The following is a 16,856-nucleotide window of genomic DNA, read 5'->3' as shown; positions in this document are numbered from 1 at the left end:
GCTACCCACCAGTAGAACTTACTGACACAATCACGTGCAAGCTCTGAATCTACAGAATCCTTCTTTTTTGGATTCTCCACAAGATACAATCTACGCTTGTGTTTCTTTAAGCTCCAATGGCAGCAACTGGGTTGATCATCAAGATGTTAAAGTAATCTCTACCTTGAAAACCCTAAGTTTATGTGAAGGAAAGCTCATCAATAATCTCACAAGAGATTCACACAAACAGCAAAGTATGAGCAACAATACACTCACAGCAACCCTAAAAAATGTGGCTAGGGTTTTTCCTTATATACCTAAGGCAAAAACATAAAACCCTAAACGTTTAATGAGGTAGGGCTGAGTTGGAAAATTCTACAGAAAAACATTTTGGCCTACTTTCGATCAATCGAGTCTAACTTTCGATCGATCGAGCTAGGCCGAAATGCACCAGTGCATCTGCAGCCTCTCGATTCCAACTTTACATTAATTACACAACTTTGAGCAAGCCTAAACAAGACTAAACACATTGTTTTGATCATGGTTTGCCAACATTACACATTAGAGTTCTAAATACAATCTTTAGAACCTAACATATACATACATACATACATACATACATATATATATATATATATATATAATTTCCCTAGTTAGAGTTTGATTTTTTTTTTTTTAAAGTTTAAATTTTGCATTATTATATTTAATTGTTGATTTTATTGCACTATAAAGTTTTCAATGTCCTCTGTATAGCCATCTTTATTTTATTTCTTACTCCTCTTGACCACCTTTTTATTTTCCAAATAACGGTTATTAATAGACGTTGATTTCATTTCTTTTTTTCTTCCTTCGTTTATTCTTTATTACTTTGTGTGTTCCCTTGCTAGTTGTAAATTTTATGGTTATCAATAAGAAATAGATATCATAGATGGTTTAAATAATTATAAAGGTAGTTACAATAGTAGTATGTCAAGGGTTTTTTTTTTTTTTCCTTCTGAATTTTCCAGGAAATATGAAAGGCATTTATCTAGTTTAGTCTCAATCAATTAAGATATCTATATTATATTAACGGAAGTAATAATGAGCCTTAAATTTTTTAATGTATGAAGTGGTTAGATTAGTGGTACGTCAAAGGTTTTATAAAAAAAAAAAATTAAAAAATAATTCCAAGGAAATGTAAAAGGTCTTCTTTTGAAAAAAAAATCATGACTTTTTGAATTGTAGAAATATGATTGTTTTAATTTCCTTGTGTATAGATTTCATTATTAAGTTATAAACATCTAAATTAAAGTAGATGAATATATTAATGCAAAATTATATGTAAAGTTACAACCGCACAAGATAAATATGCATAGATAAATTTTTTTTTTTTTAATTATTCATGAATCATTATTTCATTGTTTACTTATAAATATCTAAATTAAAGTTTTTTTTTTGAAAACAAAATCTAAATTAAAATAGATGAATATGTAAAGGTAAAATTATATGAAAAATTAAAACTACCCAAGATGAACGTTTAACCACTTGTAGATGTGTGTTTTGGAAGACTAAAAGTATTCACAATTGCTTTAGTTGGAACTATATATACTATGCAAATATTGTTGCAAGTGGTTCCATCATTTGCAAATTATCAAGTTTGGTGGCCTTACAAAACAAATATTTCATTTTGCAAAAAACTTTACATGAACTCCTCTTTTGTGACACATTTTTTTTTGCCAAACAACTTAAGAATATTAAGACTTAAGTTAACACATGTGGTAATTGTAAAACACGTCAGTGATATGAAAAATAGAAAGATTTAAATATTTAAAAAAAAAACATTTTAGTAGATTGTAATATGAAACTCCTTTTTAATATCTTAAGGGGCAAACATTTGAAGGTGATGAGTGTAGCTCGTGAACCAATATGATAAAGGAAATGCTCCATGGTAAAAGAATTCTTTTAATTCTTGATGACGTGGATAAATCAAAACAAATAGAAAATTTGTTTGGAAATTATGGTTGGTTTGCTTCAAGAAGTAGAGTCCTTATAACAACAAGAGACAAACACTTGCTCGATTATCTTGGAAAGTTTGTACAACTTACAACATGACGGAATTGGACAACTGTGAAGCTCTTGAACTCTTTAATCAACATGCTTTCAAAGGAAATAAACTTGAGGAAGATTATTCTATACTTGCAAACCAAGTCATACAATATGCCAATGGCTACCATTAGCTCTAACAATAATAGGTTCTGATTTGTGTGGAAAACCAAGATCTCAATGGGAAAGTGTAGTATAGCAATGTGGAAAAATTCCTAAAGGAGATATTCATAATATACTTAAAGTAAGTTATGATGGATTGGAAGATACGGAAAAGGATATTTTCCTCGATATTGCATGTTTCTTCAAGGGAAGGGACGAGGATAATGTTGTAAATGTATTACATGCTTGTGATTTATATCAAGAAATGGTATTCCAAACCTTGTTAATAAATGTCTCGTAACTATTAGTCATTATGGCATATTGGGTATGCATGACTTGATACAACAATGGGTAGGGAAATTGTTCGGCAAAAATCACCAAAAATCCTCAAAAAACGTAGCAGATTATGGCATTATGAGGATGCTCTCAAAGTACTAACTGAAAGTAAGGTATAACTTCTTTTTATTTAGTTTTTCATTAGGTAGAAGTAATATGTTTTTTTTTTTTTTCCTTTGATATTTTTTTCTTTTTAACATTATATAAAATATAAATTTAATAGTATCATTTTTGCACAAAATTTCAGATTATTATAGTTTTGGCAAATTCTATTGTGTTATATGTTTCACTTAATTCCTTTTTCAAATAGGGGTCAAACAAAATTCGAGGTATAATGCTGCATTCGCCTAATCCAATAACAGTGCAACTACATGCTGAAGCTTTCAAAATGATGGAAAATCTCGAATTTCTTATGGTTAGAAATGTACTCATTTCTAAAGAACTTAAATATCTCCCAATGGATTAAAGTTACTTGAATGGGACCAATATCCTTTTTCCTTGCCATCCAATTTTTGTCCTCAACAACTTGTTGTACTTAAGATGCCAAGAAGTAGTTGCATCAGATTGGAGAAGCTATTTGAGCAGGTATGAGCAATTAGTATTGATGAATTTTGATTTCTTTAAATGTTATTTCTAAAATTTGCCGAAGAACAATTTTTATATATTTACTTTTTTCCTTGTAGGGTACCTTTTCAAAATTTGAAAAGTATCAATTTGGAGCGGAATTTAACCATTACAAAATTACCTGATTTGTGCACCCCAAACTTAGAGGAATTGGACATTAGTGGTTGTGAAAATTTAATTGAGGTTCATGAGCCTTTGGATCACTTTATAAGCTTCAAAGTTGGAAACAATCGGATTGCATAAAACTCAAAATTCTTCCCAGCACCCTTAGGATGAAATCTCTAGAAACTATTCATCTATACGGTTGCAAGAGCCTTGAAAAGTTTCCCAATATTTACCCAGAAATGGAACCTCACTATTTAAATCTTGATGGTTGTAATATTAGAGAATGGCCTTTATTACTGGGGAATATGTTTAGAGGGCTTACAAGGTTAAACCTAGTTAGTTGTCAAAACCTTGGCAACTACCTAGGTTCTCTCGTTAGCTTTCCAGATATGAGTTTACGAAATAATACACCCTCACCAAAATTGTCAATCTATTTTTCTTTTCTTTTTTGGGAAAATTTTGTCAATCTAATCTTTTTGATATATTTGTAATAGTAATTATCACTTTATTAATCACTTATATTGTATAAGAAGTGTTTAAATTACTTTTTTTTTTTTAAATGGTATAATTAATTTTTTGTAAAGAAATGATATAAAATTTTATTCAACTTAAAAAGGTAAAAAGTTAAAAGATTACAAAATTTCTAATCTTAAGACTGAGAAAAATAAACTCTTTAATTTTTAATCTCTTAAAAACTATTGTACAATGCAATAGCTCATAATCCTTTCACAAGTATTCCCCATTTCTTGTACAATTAGGACATTTACAAAGCTTCGTTTCCCATTTTATGCCTTCAATTTGTAACTATTATGCATGTGTTCTCTCCATTTCACTCAACAAAGCTTGTTAAGTTGATAGATTATTATTGATTTTCATATGGTCCCACCATTAACACACTTTATTATCTATCATTAATAACTTGCCACATCAAACAATTGTGAAATTTGTCATGAATTTTGTTGTTGCTCTAGATTTATTGTTAATAGAAACATGTTTATTTCATTAATTTCTTCTCACCGAAGTGAAAGCATGGGTAGTATTAGACTATTAGTACCTAAGATTAGATAGTCACTAGTGGTATCTTGTTAGGTTAAGGAGCATCAAAACCTATTACAATTACTCAATTAGTACCTTACCAAAATTAAAGGGCAAACAGAACTACGGAAGTTATAAAAAAATTGCCAAGATAATGTCCAAGAGTCATAAGAGATTCGTTATAAGCATCTCGAATTCAGTGCTTAAAGAATACAATTAAATTTCCTACTTAAATGTAAAGAAAAGAGAACACAAGGAAAAGGAAAAAAAAAAAAAAAATCGATGCGGTAGAATACAATTAGTCACACGGTCAGAAAAAAGAAAAAGAAAAAGCACTGCGATATCTTAGGAGTCTTCGTTGCATTCTTTAGCCTTATCTTCAGTAATTGTCTCCAAATACAGGGAAAATGGTGACTTTACTAGGAGAAATGAGAAGGGCTGGTGCAATCTCAGTCCAAGAACTCAAATCTCTGATCTTTTTCGCCATTGTAGCAAAAGAATCGCTTTGTCCTGCTAATAAGCCAAAGACCCAAAAATTCAACCTGTGGAGCAAACAGGTAGAGACCCTTGTAATGAAGATGAACACATAGCACGATGATAGTTATTTCTTTGCAAGAGAAGCAGGATTGAAGGTAAGGATTCGATAGCTAGAGAACCTGAATTCTATGGAGGTTTTCTTCTTTGCAGTGAGAGTGAGAGTGAGAGTTGAGAGTAAAATGAAAGGAAGCTGTATCCAAATGATATCAAAACTATAGAGTGAGAGTGAGACTTGAGAGTAAAATGAAAGGAAGCTGTATCCAAATGATATCAAAACTATAGAGGTAATAATAAATAATTTAAAGCTTCAAAAGTTTTTTACATGTGGGATAAATGGAAGAATTAAAGGAAAAAAGTAAATTACAATTATTGGTGACAAATCTAAATTGTAATTTTGAATACACTTTTAAAAGCATAAGAAATAAGGACTTTTATCCAATAGTTTTTTTCCTCATATAATCATATCTTAACCAAGTTATTGATAGAGCATGGGAAGAATTGGAATTGAAGTTGACAAAACTAAAATCCGTTGAATTTATCAGTAAGTACAATTAGTTTATCAACATCTGTTGAATGTTTCTGTAGCTCTTGACAAGAAGTAGGATTAGAAATTAAGATCCGTTTTGTACCAATATTTTGTCACATGAGGAATGTTAGGAGAATGATTCTCCATATGAATTTATGAGCTCAATTACTTGTGCAAATATGATTTTAGGCTTAGTTTCAAATACATTTTTAAAATTTGAAGATCTAAGCCCAAATTTCAAATTTGGAAAGAGTTTAGTTCCAAACTAATTGAAGTTATTTGGTTTCAACCCATTATATGAGAATTAAAGGAATCTTACTTTTGTAATGAAGAATGTGGTTTGTTTGAATAATAAACACATAAATACTTACATTATTCACTATGTAATGAGTTGGAATATAGTTTCAAACTAGTTTGGAACCAAATTTTATTCTTTATGCGTAATAATCCAAACTTATGACACTTGCCCCTTTATAGGTATTTTTTTTAATTGATGTAATAAGATTTAAACTTAATTATTCATCCCGTGATGATTTTTATTTATCATTAAATTATTTTTTTTATAATTAAATTTACACCAAAATCTTTTATTAAATAACAAAAAAACTTTTACTGGTTCAATTAACCAAAATGGCAAAACCTGCTTGAAATTTCACTTTTTGCACAAATTTACCACACAAAAAAAAAAAAAAAAAAAAAAAACAGCTGTAAATCTTTTATTCATTTATTTATTTATAAGAGCTGTAAATCATTTTAATACAAGCAAAAGGGCTCCGGATTAGAGCCACATATAGTCTGAAATGCAAGCAGCTCTTCAAGAATCCAAGACAGAAGAAGATGAAAAGAAAACAACCCAGATTATGAATCATCATCGTATTCCTCGGCACCCTCTTCAGCAATTGGCTAAAGCTTTGGTGAATTGGAAGGCTTCTGAGGGTAAATAATAGGAGCTGGGGCTACCTCAATCCAAGAACTCAAGTTTATGTATTCCATGGCAATTGAAGCTTGATATAACGAAATACAAATAATGTAGATGATTTTTTCTCTTCCTTGTATCTAAAGAAAGATTAGAGAGATAGGATTTTCCTTAGAACTGTTCTATAATAGGCTTTGTAAACGCAGAGCACAAGAAATTGACTGTGATGAGTGTGAAAGTGGAGGCAGATATTAATATTTGAAGAGAAGGAAGTAAACAAATTGGAAAAAAATATCTAGAAGGAAAAAAACAAAGAAAGTTCTCAGTCATGGAGTTAATTGACGATTGTACACGGGTCCATGTGGACAATGCTGAAAATGAAAATGGCTTGGAAGTTGGAACAGAGGAAAATTCGTATCATGATAGAATAAGCCACTCAACAATATTCACAGAATAGACAAAACTTTTAACGTGTGAGAAATTTGATGGGACATGGGAGCCCTCACCAAAATTGCCAATCTTAGGGTGAGTTTGGTTCAGCTTTTTGTAAAAGTGCATAATAAAAAAGTGGAGTTTTCAAAAAGTGCATAATAAAAAAGTGCATTTTCAAAAAGTTGAGTGTTTGGTAAAAACTGTTAAAAAGTGCTTTTTGAAAAAGCTGAGCGTTTAACTAGCACTTATAAAAGTGGCAGTTTGAAGAATAAATTACCAAAAAGGACAATGTATATATAAGGGAGTTTATTTCATACTTTTTTTTTTATGTGAGTTTATTTCATACTTTTGGCTAAATAAAATCTTGTTACATATTTTAAAAATTATGTATACTAAACAAAGAAAAAAAAGAAGCAAATCTCAAACTAAGTAAACAAAAGAAGGGAAAAAAATGCTAAAGGCTTAAACTTAAAGAAATAAACAAATAAAGCATAAAAATTATAAACAAAATAAGAAAAAGAAGGTTTAAGCAATAAACTATATAACATATATTGATATATTCATACCTACCTACTAATTGGCTATGTGAAACTGAAAAGTGATATGTTCAGAGCAGAAAAAATTGATGCATAGCTTTAGGTTTGGAGAATTGAAACAGTGAAAAGTGATGGGTACAATAGCATGAATTGGCAAAGAAGTGAGAGAAAAATGCTTTTTTTTTTCTTTAGATTTTCACTTATTTAAAATTACCATATTATCACACTTTAAATAGTAAAAAAGTCTTTGAGGTGGACCTATTAGTGTAATTTTACACAATTCACAAATTCAGTTAGATCACACGGTTTACTTAAATCCGATTGAGTTTTACTAGTTTTGACTTGGTCTTGTGCATGTTCGATCCAATTGATCACCAAGACTAGACACTATAAATACATTCTCCATTATACTATAAAAGAGGCTACTAATAGGTGGCCAGATCTGCTTGCCTCAACAATTGTATAATGTGTGTGTGTGTGTGTGTGTTTTTTTTTTTTTTTGGAGAAATAATTACAACATGTTGCTAATTTCGCAACTCGAACCATTTCTCCCCTAGACCCCTAAGCACTTTGTTCATGGGAATGTGCTAATTCAAATATAAGACCTTTGACAACTATATAATGTGTTAATGTGTAAGTATTGTAGAATAAGAAAGAGAAGTTTAGATAAAGAAGAAACTTATGCACATAAGGCTCTTAAGTTTAGATAATAAACTTAAGTTTAGATAGAGAAGTCAAATACTAATATTAAAAAAAAAAATTTGGGGGGCAATCAATGTTTAGCTCCATTCGCTGCTTGTTGATGTTGGTTTTAGTAACAAGAACCAAATATTTACATACTTGTAGATATCGGTTTACTATTTTGGAATTAGTGCAATATACAATTATATAAATATATAATAAAATTATTACTTATTACTTATTATTATTGAGCTAAAATTTAAATTGATAATAGAATAAACAAAAATTCTAATGAACTGAATGGGTGAATATGGTTCTTTTTTTTAAGGTAAAAATTGGTTAATTGCACNTTCTTGGGATTTTTGTAAAAATAATCATTTTATTATCACTTATTTAACATGTGTTTAAATTACCCCAGATTAATATAGATATAAGTTCACTTACATTTATTTCATTAATTTCTTCTCACCCAAGTGAATTATCAATTTGTGGGTTCCAGTTAACTTAACTGGTAAAGTCTCTGATAGTTGAATAAAAAATTTGTGATTCAATTCCTGCTTACACCAAAACTAATTAGTGTCTTAGTTTGATGATAAAGAACTATTATTATAAGTGGACGCCATAGATTGGAATTCTCTAAATAAAAGTGAATTATCAATTTCTTCTATAAAAAAAAAAAATGTGAACCACCAATTTATGGTAAGACAATAGTTATAAAACTTAGACCGGACATTGACCTGGTCTATGAGCCACTGGCTCATTTGTTGAATCGCATGATCAAATAATTTTTTTTTAATAAATTATATATATATATATATATATATATATAAACTAATAAAAGTAAGTATGAGAAATCATAACATGAATATGTGAATTTAAAAAAAAAAAAGTAGGCATATGTCTAAATTAAACTTCCCATTATAATTCAAAATCAAGGTTTCACAAGCAATAGCATTGGAAATTCTATAAAATTCACAAGCAAAATAAACAAATGTTATAAGATTGCAACTAAGTCTTTGCTAAATAAAATCTTGTTACATATTTTAAAATTATGTATACTAAACAAAGAAAAAAAAAGAAGCAAATCTCAAACTAAGTAAACAAAAGAAGGGAAAAAAATGCTAAAGGCTTAAACTTAAAGAAATAAACAAATAAAGCATAAAAATTATAAACAAAATAAGAAAAAGAAGGTTTAAGCAATAAACTATATAACATATATTGATATATTCATACCTACCTACTAATTGGCTATGTGAAACTGAAAAGTGATATGTTCAGAGCAGAAAAAATTGATGCATAGCTTTAGGTTTGGAGAATTGAAACAGTGAAAAGTGATGGGTACAATAGCATGAATTGGCAAAGAAGTGAGAGAAAAATGCTTTTTTTTTTCTTTAGATTTTCACTTATTTAAAATTACCATATTATCACACTTTAAATAGTAAAAAAGTCTTTGAGGTGGACCTATTAGTGTAATTTTACACAATTCACAAATTCAGTTAGATCACACGGTTTACTTAAATCCGATTGAGTTTTACTAGTTTTGACTTGGTCTTGTGCATGTTCGATCCAATTGATCACCAAGACTAGACACTATAAATACATTCTCCATTATACTATAAAAGAGGCTACTAATAGGTGGCCAGATCTGCTTGCCTCAACAATTGTATAATGTGTGTGTGTGTGTGTGTGTTTTTTTTTTTTTTTTGGAGAAATAATTACAACATGTTGCTAATTTCGCAACTCGAACCATTTCTCCCCTAGACCCCTAAGCACTTTGTTCATGGGAATGTGCTAATTCAAATATAAGACCTTTGACAACTATATAATGTGTTAATGTGTAAGTATTGTAGAATAAGAAAGAGAAGTTTAGATAAAGAAGAAACTTATGCACATAAGGCTCTTAAGTTTAGATAATAAACTTAAGTTTAGATAGAGAAGTCAAATACTAATATTAAAAAAAAAAAATTTGGGGGGCAATCAATGTTTAGCTCCATTCGCTGCTTGTTGATGTTGGTTTTAGTAACAAGAACCAAATATTTACATACTTGTAGATATCGGTTTACTATTTTGGAATTAGTGCAATATACAATTATATAAATATATAATAAAATTATTACTTATTACTTATTATTATTGAGCTAAAATTTAAATTGATAATAGAATAAACAAAAATTCTAATGAACTGAATGGGTGAATATGGTTCTTTTTTTTTAAGGTAAAAATTGGTTAATTGCACACAAGAACCAAATATTTACGTACTAGTAGATATCAGTTTACTATTTTGGAATTAGTGCAATATACAATTATATAAATATATAATAAAATTATTATTACTTATTACTTATTACTATTGAGATAAAATTTAAATTGATAACAGAATAAACAAAAATTCTAATGAACTGAATGGGTGAATATGGTTTTTTTTTTTTAAGGTACAAATTGGTTAATTGCACACATCATACATTTGTCCTTACATATTGTATTCCACCTGTCTATAGTCCACACCGATTGGTGACACAAGGAAAAAAAAGATGGCACTTTCGTAAATAAATATGCCTGGAATGGTATTTGTAAGTAAAGGCACCTTCCAAGAAGTTTATTTCAACTTAAAAACTGAAAAGTCTACCCTCCCCACGTGATTCCTTGTCTTTATTTCTACTTTTTACTTTTCCTTTCCCATCTTCTTTTTCTTTCATTTGCGTGTGAGTAAACACAATGATTTAGTCAATTCCGCGTCGTCAAAAAAGCCATTTTATTCATTGTTTTCTCACTCACTTTTTGACAGATGAAAGAGCCTCTGTTCAAAAGTTTGACCATGGAATCTTCGTGGAGGTGGCCGGTGGGACTTCCCTACTTTCAAGGCCTTCATTTCCATTCAAAAAAAAACAGAGGCATTTTTGTAAATAAATATGAATGGAATGGGGCCAAAATGGCCAAGTATCACTATTTGGCAAAATGTACTTACCACAAATTGTAAAATAATTAGAGATCTACCACTTTTTAAAAAAATTCGAGTATGCTAGATAACTCGAGTTCTTTGGAAAAATTTTGATGGAACTCGAGTTCCAAAAAAAATAACACAGCAAATTTGAAAACTATATTTTCAAAGAACTCAAGTTTCTAAAACTTAAACTTGAGTTCTATGACAAATTCGAATTTCAAAAAACTTAAGTTTCAAAAAAGTATAAATTGCTAAATATTTTACAAATAGTGGTATATTAGTAAATATTTTGTCCAGAATAGTATCCTGGCCATTTTGGCCCATGGAATGGTATTTGTAAGTAAGACACCTTCCAGGAAGTTTCATTTCAACTTAAAAATTGAAAAGCATACAAACCACCACCCCCCCCCCCAAAAAACGTGATTCCTTGTCTTTATTTCTACTTTTTACTTTTCCTTTCCCAATTCTTTGACATTCCATCTTCTTTTTCTTTCATTTGTGTGGGAGACAATGTATGGTATGTTTTCCTTTTTATTGGTTTTTGTTGATTGGAGCGAATGTATGTGTGAGTAAACACAATGATTTCGTCAATTCCGCGTCATTTTATTCATTGCTTTCTCACTCACTTTTTGAAAAATGAAAGAGCCTCTGTTCAAAAGTTCGCACCATGGAATCTTCGTGGAAGTGGGACTTTTCTACTTTCAAGGCCTTCATTTCCATTCGAATATGCTTTGTCAAAAAACTTGGAGCTTTTACTCTTCATTTTCATCCAAGATACATCTATTAAGATATAATAAGATATAATAGCAGGGATTAAATTGACATGTCACTAAAAGATTAGAAACTAAATTCACACAATTGAAATATTAAGACCAAATTGAAATATAGTTTCATCATTCTAATAAAAGCAAAAGGGGACACTGCAAAATAGAATGTTCACGAAATGATCCTATTATGAACTGAGTAGGAGCTGGGGCAACCTCAATCCAATAATTCAAGTTTATGAACTCCTTAGCCATTGAAGCTTGATATAAAGAAAATCAAATTATGTTGATTTTTTCTCTTCCTAGTATCTAAAGAAAGATGAGAGAGATGGGGTTTTCCTTCGAATTGTTCTATAGGGGAGGCTTTGTATAATGCAGAGGATAAGAAATTGACTGTGATGAGTGTGAAAGTGCAGGCAGATATTAATAAAGGAAGAGAAGGAAGTAAACAAATTGGAAAAAAAATATCTAGACGGAAGAAACAAAAAATGTTCTCAGCCATGGAGTTAATTGACGGTTGTACACGAGTCCATGTGGACAATGCTGAAAATGAAAATGGCTTGGAGGTTGGAACAGTCTGAACAGAGGAAAATTCGTATCATGATAGAATTACTGAACAATCTTCACAGAATTGACAGAACTTTTAACGTGTGAGAAATTTGCTGGGACATGGGAGCCCACAAATAATACACCCCTCTGAGTCTCTGACCCTCACCAACATTGTCAGTCTTAATCTTTCTTGAGATTTTTGTAAAAATAATCATTTTTATTTTCACTTATTTAAGATGTGTTTAAATTACCCTCAATTAATATAGAAATAAGTTCACTTACATTTATTTCATTAATTTCTTCTCACCCAAGTGAATTACCAATTTCCTCTATTAAAAAAGAAAATAGGGATGTTTATCCCATATTGGTTGTGTATGTCTAGTGTCCGCTGTTTATAATTTTAGCCTACAACTACAAATGTTTGACTCTTTTGTAGTTATACTCTTATTATGTAATGTATTATAAACTCAGTTTCAAACACTAGTATTATTATTTTCGTGTGTGTTCAAATAAGTATTACTCCATCCGTCCTAATTTGTTTGCTTTGTTTCAAAAATCAAACTTTTTAAGGAAACATTATTTATTGTTTTGTCTACCTTAAAAAAATGTATAAGTTTCTAAAACTACCCTTAAATAAATTTATCAAAAAATAGGAATATTAAATCTGAAATTCCGGGCTCAAAAATATGCTCCTTACTAGCATTAGCATTTTTGAAATTACATAGCACAAATTTTAACCTATCCTTTTAATCAAATTTGAAAAATCTACGACTACCACAATACAAAAACTATTGGGTATTGGCTCCAAGCAATTTTGGATTACTTCAAATACAAATTCTAGTTTATCTTTTTAATCAATATTTATTTTTTAAATATTTGTTGGTTTTCTTTTTAAATGGTTTTGAAAATAAGTAGGGGTATAATAGGAACATTATTAAATTAATGACTTCAAATTTTAGAAACAGGGCAATATTTTGGGACATCCCAAAATAGAATAGAGGACAAACAAAATAGGACGGAGGGAGTACTGTTTACTAAAAATAAAAAATAAAGATGTTTATCCCATTCGTAGTTGTACTTAGTATTATAAATTTGGTTTAAAACACTAGTATTACTATTTTTGTGTATTCTAATAAGTACTATTTACTGAAAAAAAATTTCTTCTATAAAAAAAAAATGTGAATCACCATTTATGGTAAGACAATAGTTATTAAACTCAAATTGGATATTGACCCGGTCTATAAGCCATTGGCTCATCTGTCAAATCGCATGATCAAATAAATTTTTTTTAAAAGTTAAATATATATAAACTAATCAAAGTAAGTTTGAGAAATGATAACACAAATATGTAAATTAAAAAAAAAAAAAAGTAGGCACATGTCTAAATTAAACTTGCCATTATAATTCAAAATCAAGGTTTCACAAGTAATAGCATTAGAAATTCTATAAAATTCACAAAAAAAATAAACGAATGTCATAAGATTGCAACTAAGTTTTTGCTAAATAAAATTTTGTTACATGTTTAAAAATTATGTATATTAAACAAAGAAAAAAAGGGCAAATCTCAAACTAAGTAAACAAAAGAAGAGAAAATAAAATGTTAAAGGCTTAAACTAAAAGAAATAAAGAAATAAAACATAAAAATATATAAACAAAATAAGAAAAAGAAGGTTTAAGCAATAAACTATATAACTTATATTGATATATTCATACCCCTAGCTATGTGAAACTGAAAAGTGATATGTTCAGAGCAGAGAAAATTGATGCATAGCCCTAGGTTTGGGGAATTGAAACAGTGAAAAGTGATGGGTATAGTAACATGTATCGGCAAAGAAGTGAAAGAAAAATGCATTTTTTAAAAAAAAATTTCTTTATGTTTTCTCTTATTTAAATTACCATATTATCATACATTAAATAGTAAAAAAATTCATTGAGGTGGACCTATTAGTGTAGTTTTACACAATTCACATCCTAACTAGGTCACATGGTTTGCTTAAATCCCATTGGGTTTTACTAGTTTTGACTTGGTCTTGTGCACATTCGATCCAATTGATCACCAAGACCGGTCTATATACCGGGTCATCAAAGAACACCATAAATGCATTCTCCATTATATTATAAAAGAGGTTGCTAATGGGTGGCTAGATCTACTTGCCTTAGCGAGCACCCTGTAGGTGCAATCAGTCAATGAGGAGAAGCTTTTTTTATTTTTATTGGTAAGCATGCACCAAATAGGTCTTGAACTCACAACTTTACCCTCCACCTAGAACTTGTAAAAGCACGAGTTGCCAGTTGACAAAAAGAATAATCTAGCACTTTAACTGTATAATGTGTTAATGTATAGTATTGTAGGATAAGAAATAGAAGTTTAGACAAAGAAGAAACTTCAGCACAGAAGGCTATTAAGAGACCGTTTGGCGTGGGTGGAAAAGCTGAACGCGTTTGCGTTTCAGCTTTTTTTTTTTTTTTTTTTTTTTTTTCACGGGTTTCAGTCTTTTTTACTGTTTATTGTACTGTAGCGGCTACTGTTCAATGAACAGTAGCCGCAAAGTTTGACTTTTCAACCTAAATTTACTGTTCACGGACTCACAATTTTCACTTTTCAGCAACTTTTTCATTAAAAATGGGTCCCACGGTACTATTCACACATTTAAAAATTATTTTGCTACAGTGTTTTCAGTTTTCAGCTGTATCCAAACAGGCCCTAAGTTTAGATAATAAACTTAAGTTTAGATAGAGAAGTCAAATACTAATATTTTTTTTAAAAAATTGAGGGGCAATCAATGTATAGCTCCGTGTCTATGTTCGCTACTTGTTGATGTTGGTTTTAATAACAGGATCGGAATATTTTCATACGGGTAAATATCGGTTTACTATTTCAAAATTAGTGCAATATACAATTATATAAATGTATAATAAAAATATTATTACTTATTACTATTGAGCTAAAATTTAATTTGATAATAGAATAAACAAAAATTCTAATGAACTGAATTGGTGGATATGGTTTTTTTTTTTTTTTTAAATGTAAAATTGGTTAATTGCATACATCATACATTTGTCCCTACATATTGCATTCCACCAGTCCACCGTCCACACCGATTGGTGATACAAGGAAAAAAAAAAAAGGTACTTTTGTAAATAAATATGCCTGGAATGGTATTTGTAAGCAAGACACCTTCCAAGAAGTTTCATTTCAACTTAAAAATTGAATAGTCTACTTTTTCTTTGATTTGTGTGTGAGATAATTTATGGTATGTTTCCCAATTTTTTGGTTAATTTGTTGATTGGAGCGAATCTATGTGTGAGTAAACACAATGATTTAGTCAATTCCGCGTCGGCAAAAAAAGTCATTTTATTTATTGTTTTCTCACTCACTTTTTGAAAAATGAAAGAGCCTCTGTTCAAAAGTTTGCACCATGGAATCTTCGTGGAAGTGGGACTTCCCTACTTTCCAGGCCTTCATTTCCATTCAAATATCGCTCTGCCCAGAATCTTGGAGCTTTACTCCTCATCTCTCCTAATTCTCATTTCATCACATCTTTCTTCTTCTCAATTTTCTGCTTGTAGATTCTAATGGCTTCCACTCGCCAGTGGAAGTACGATGTTTTCCTGAACTTTAGAGGTGAAGATACCCGTAATGGTTTTACTGGCCATTTATATCATGGTTTGGATAACAAAGGTATCAATACCTTCATTGATAATGATATCCCAAGAGGAGAAGAAATTTCAGGTGAACTTCGCAATACTATTAGATCATCAAGGATTTCAATAATTATATTCTCTCGAAATTATGCATTTTCGAGTTGGTGTTTGGAAGAACTTGTCGAGATTCTTCAGTGCAAGCTACATGGGCAATGGGTTGTACCTGTTTTTTACAAAGTAGATCCATGTGAAGTACGTAAACAAGAAAAAGGTGATTTTAAAGCAGCATTGGCTGAACAAGAAAACAAATTCAAGAATAACATAGAGAAGGTGCAGAAGTGGAGGGCAGCTCTAAATAAAGCAGCTAGTTTATCTGGATGGCATTATAAGGATAGGTATGTATCTAATAACTAATGTTTTGTGCTTTTATGACTTTTAATCTTCTAATGGTTTTAGAGCATTCCCATCAGCTCTCTCATAAAAAATGTCATTTTAACACATCAAAAACCTACTTTATCATTTTAGCACATCATTTTACAATATCTCATTTATCAGATGTTCTATTCTTCCATTCTATACGTTAAAATAATATTTACTACACATTAAAATAATATATTATCTCAAATCCCAGCCAATATACAAACACCAAAAACTCAGTGGCAGTTGCCACCAACCAACCAACCAACAACCACCGCTACAACCACCACCAACAGCACATCAACTGCCACAAACTACACCCACAATCACCGGATCTTCTAACAAATTCCAAATCCAAAAACCTCAACAAAAGAGGAAAAAAAAAAAAAAAAAAAAACTCAACCAACCAAAAAAATAAAGAATAAAATGCCGACCCAAACTCAACCAACAATCGATGATGGCTGTGGANTGTACTGGGGCAATGTTTTAAAGGATTTATTAACGTGAGCCCTTAAGGCATATATTAATAATCAATTTTAGGAAATTTTTTATGAGAAAACGAAAAAGTAATTCACTGTTTTGACAGTTTTTCAATTTTCCATAAAAACTATCCCAAAATTGATGGTTAATTTGAGCCCTAATTAATCGG

At 30.1% G+C, this 16,856-nt stretch overlaps 1 protein-coding gene across 1 annotated transcript; it reads left to right on the top strand.

Moving 5' to 3' along the window:
* Positions 1–15,721: 15,721 nt before the first annotated feature.
* On the top strand, positions 15,722–16,271 carry LOC112036513 (TMV resistance protein N-like). Its single transcript, XM_065763286.1, has 2 exons — positions 15,722–16,185; positions 16,247–16,271. Exons 1-2 carry the CDS (start codon positions 15,722–15,724, stop codon positions 16,269–16,271), a joined length of 489 nt encoding a protein of 162 aa, XP_065619358.1.
* The last annotated feature ends 585 nt before the right edge of the window (positions 16,272–16,856 follow it).

Source organism: Quercus suber, unplaced genomic scaffold, assembly GCF_002906115.3.
Source record: "Quercus suber isolate HL8 unplaced genomic scaffold, Cork oak 2.0 scaffold_502, whole genome shotgun sequence".
Classification (NCBI taxonomy): Eukaryota; Viridiplantae; Streptophyta; class Magnoliopsida; order Fagales; family Fagaceae; genus Quercus; species Quercus suber.
Note: the sequence above shows the minus strand (reverse complement) of the source record. Positions and strands in the feature narration are given on the sequence as shown.

Bases quoted from the DNA above. Each gene is read 5' to 3' on its own strand.
- LOC112036513 (XM_065763286.1), top strand. From the start codon at position 15,722: ATGGCTTCCACTCGCCAGTGGAAGTACGATGTTTTCCTGAACTTTAGA. The intron at 16,186-16,246 runs GTATGTATCTAA...TAATGGTTTTAG, and splicing joins GGATGGCATTATAAGGATAG to AGCATTCCCATCAGCTCTCT.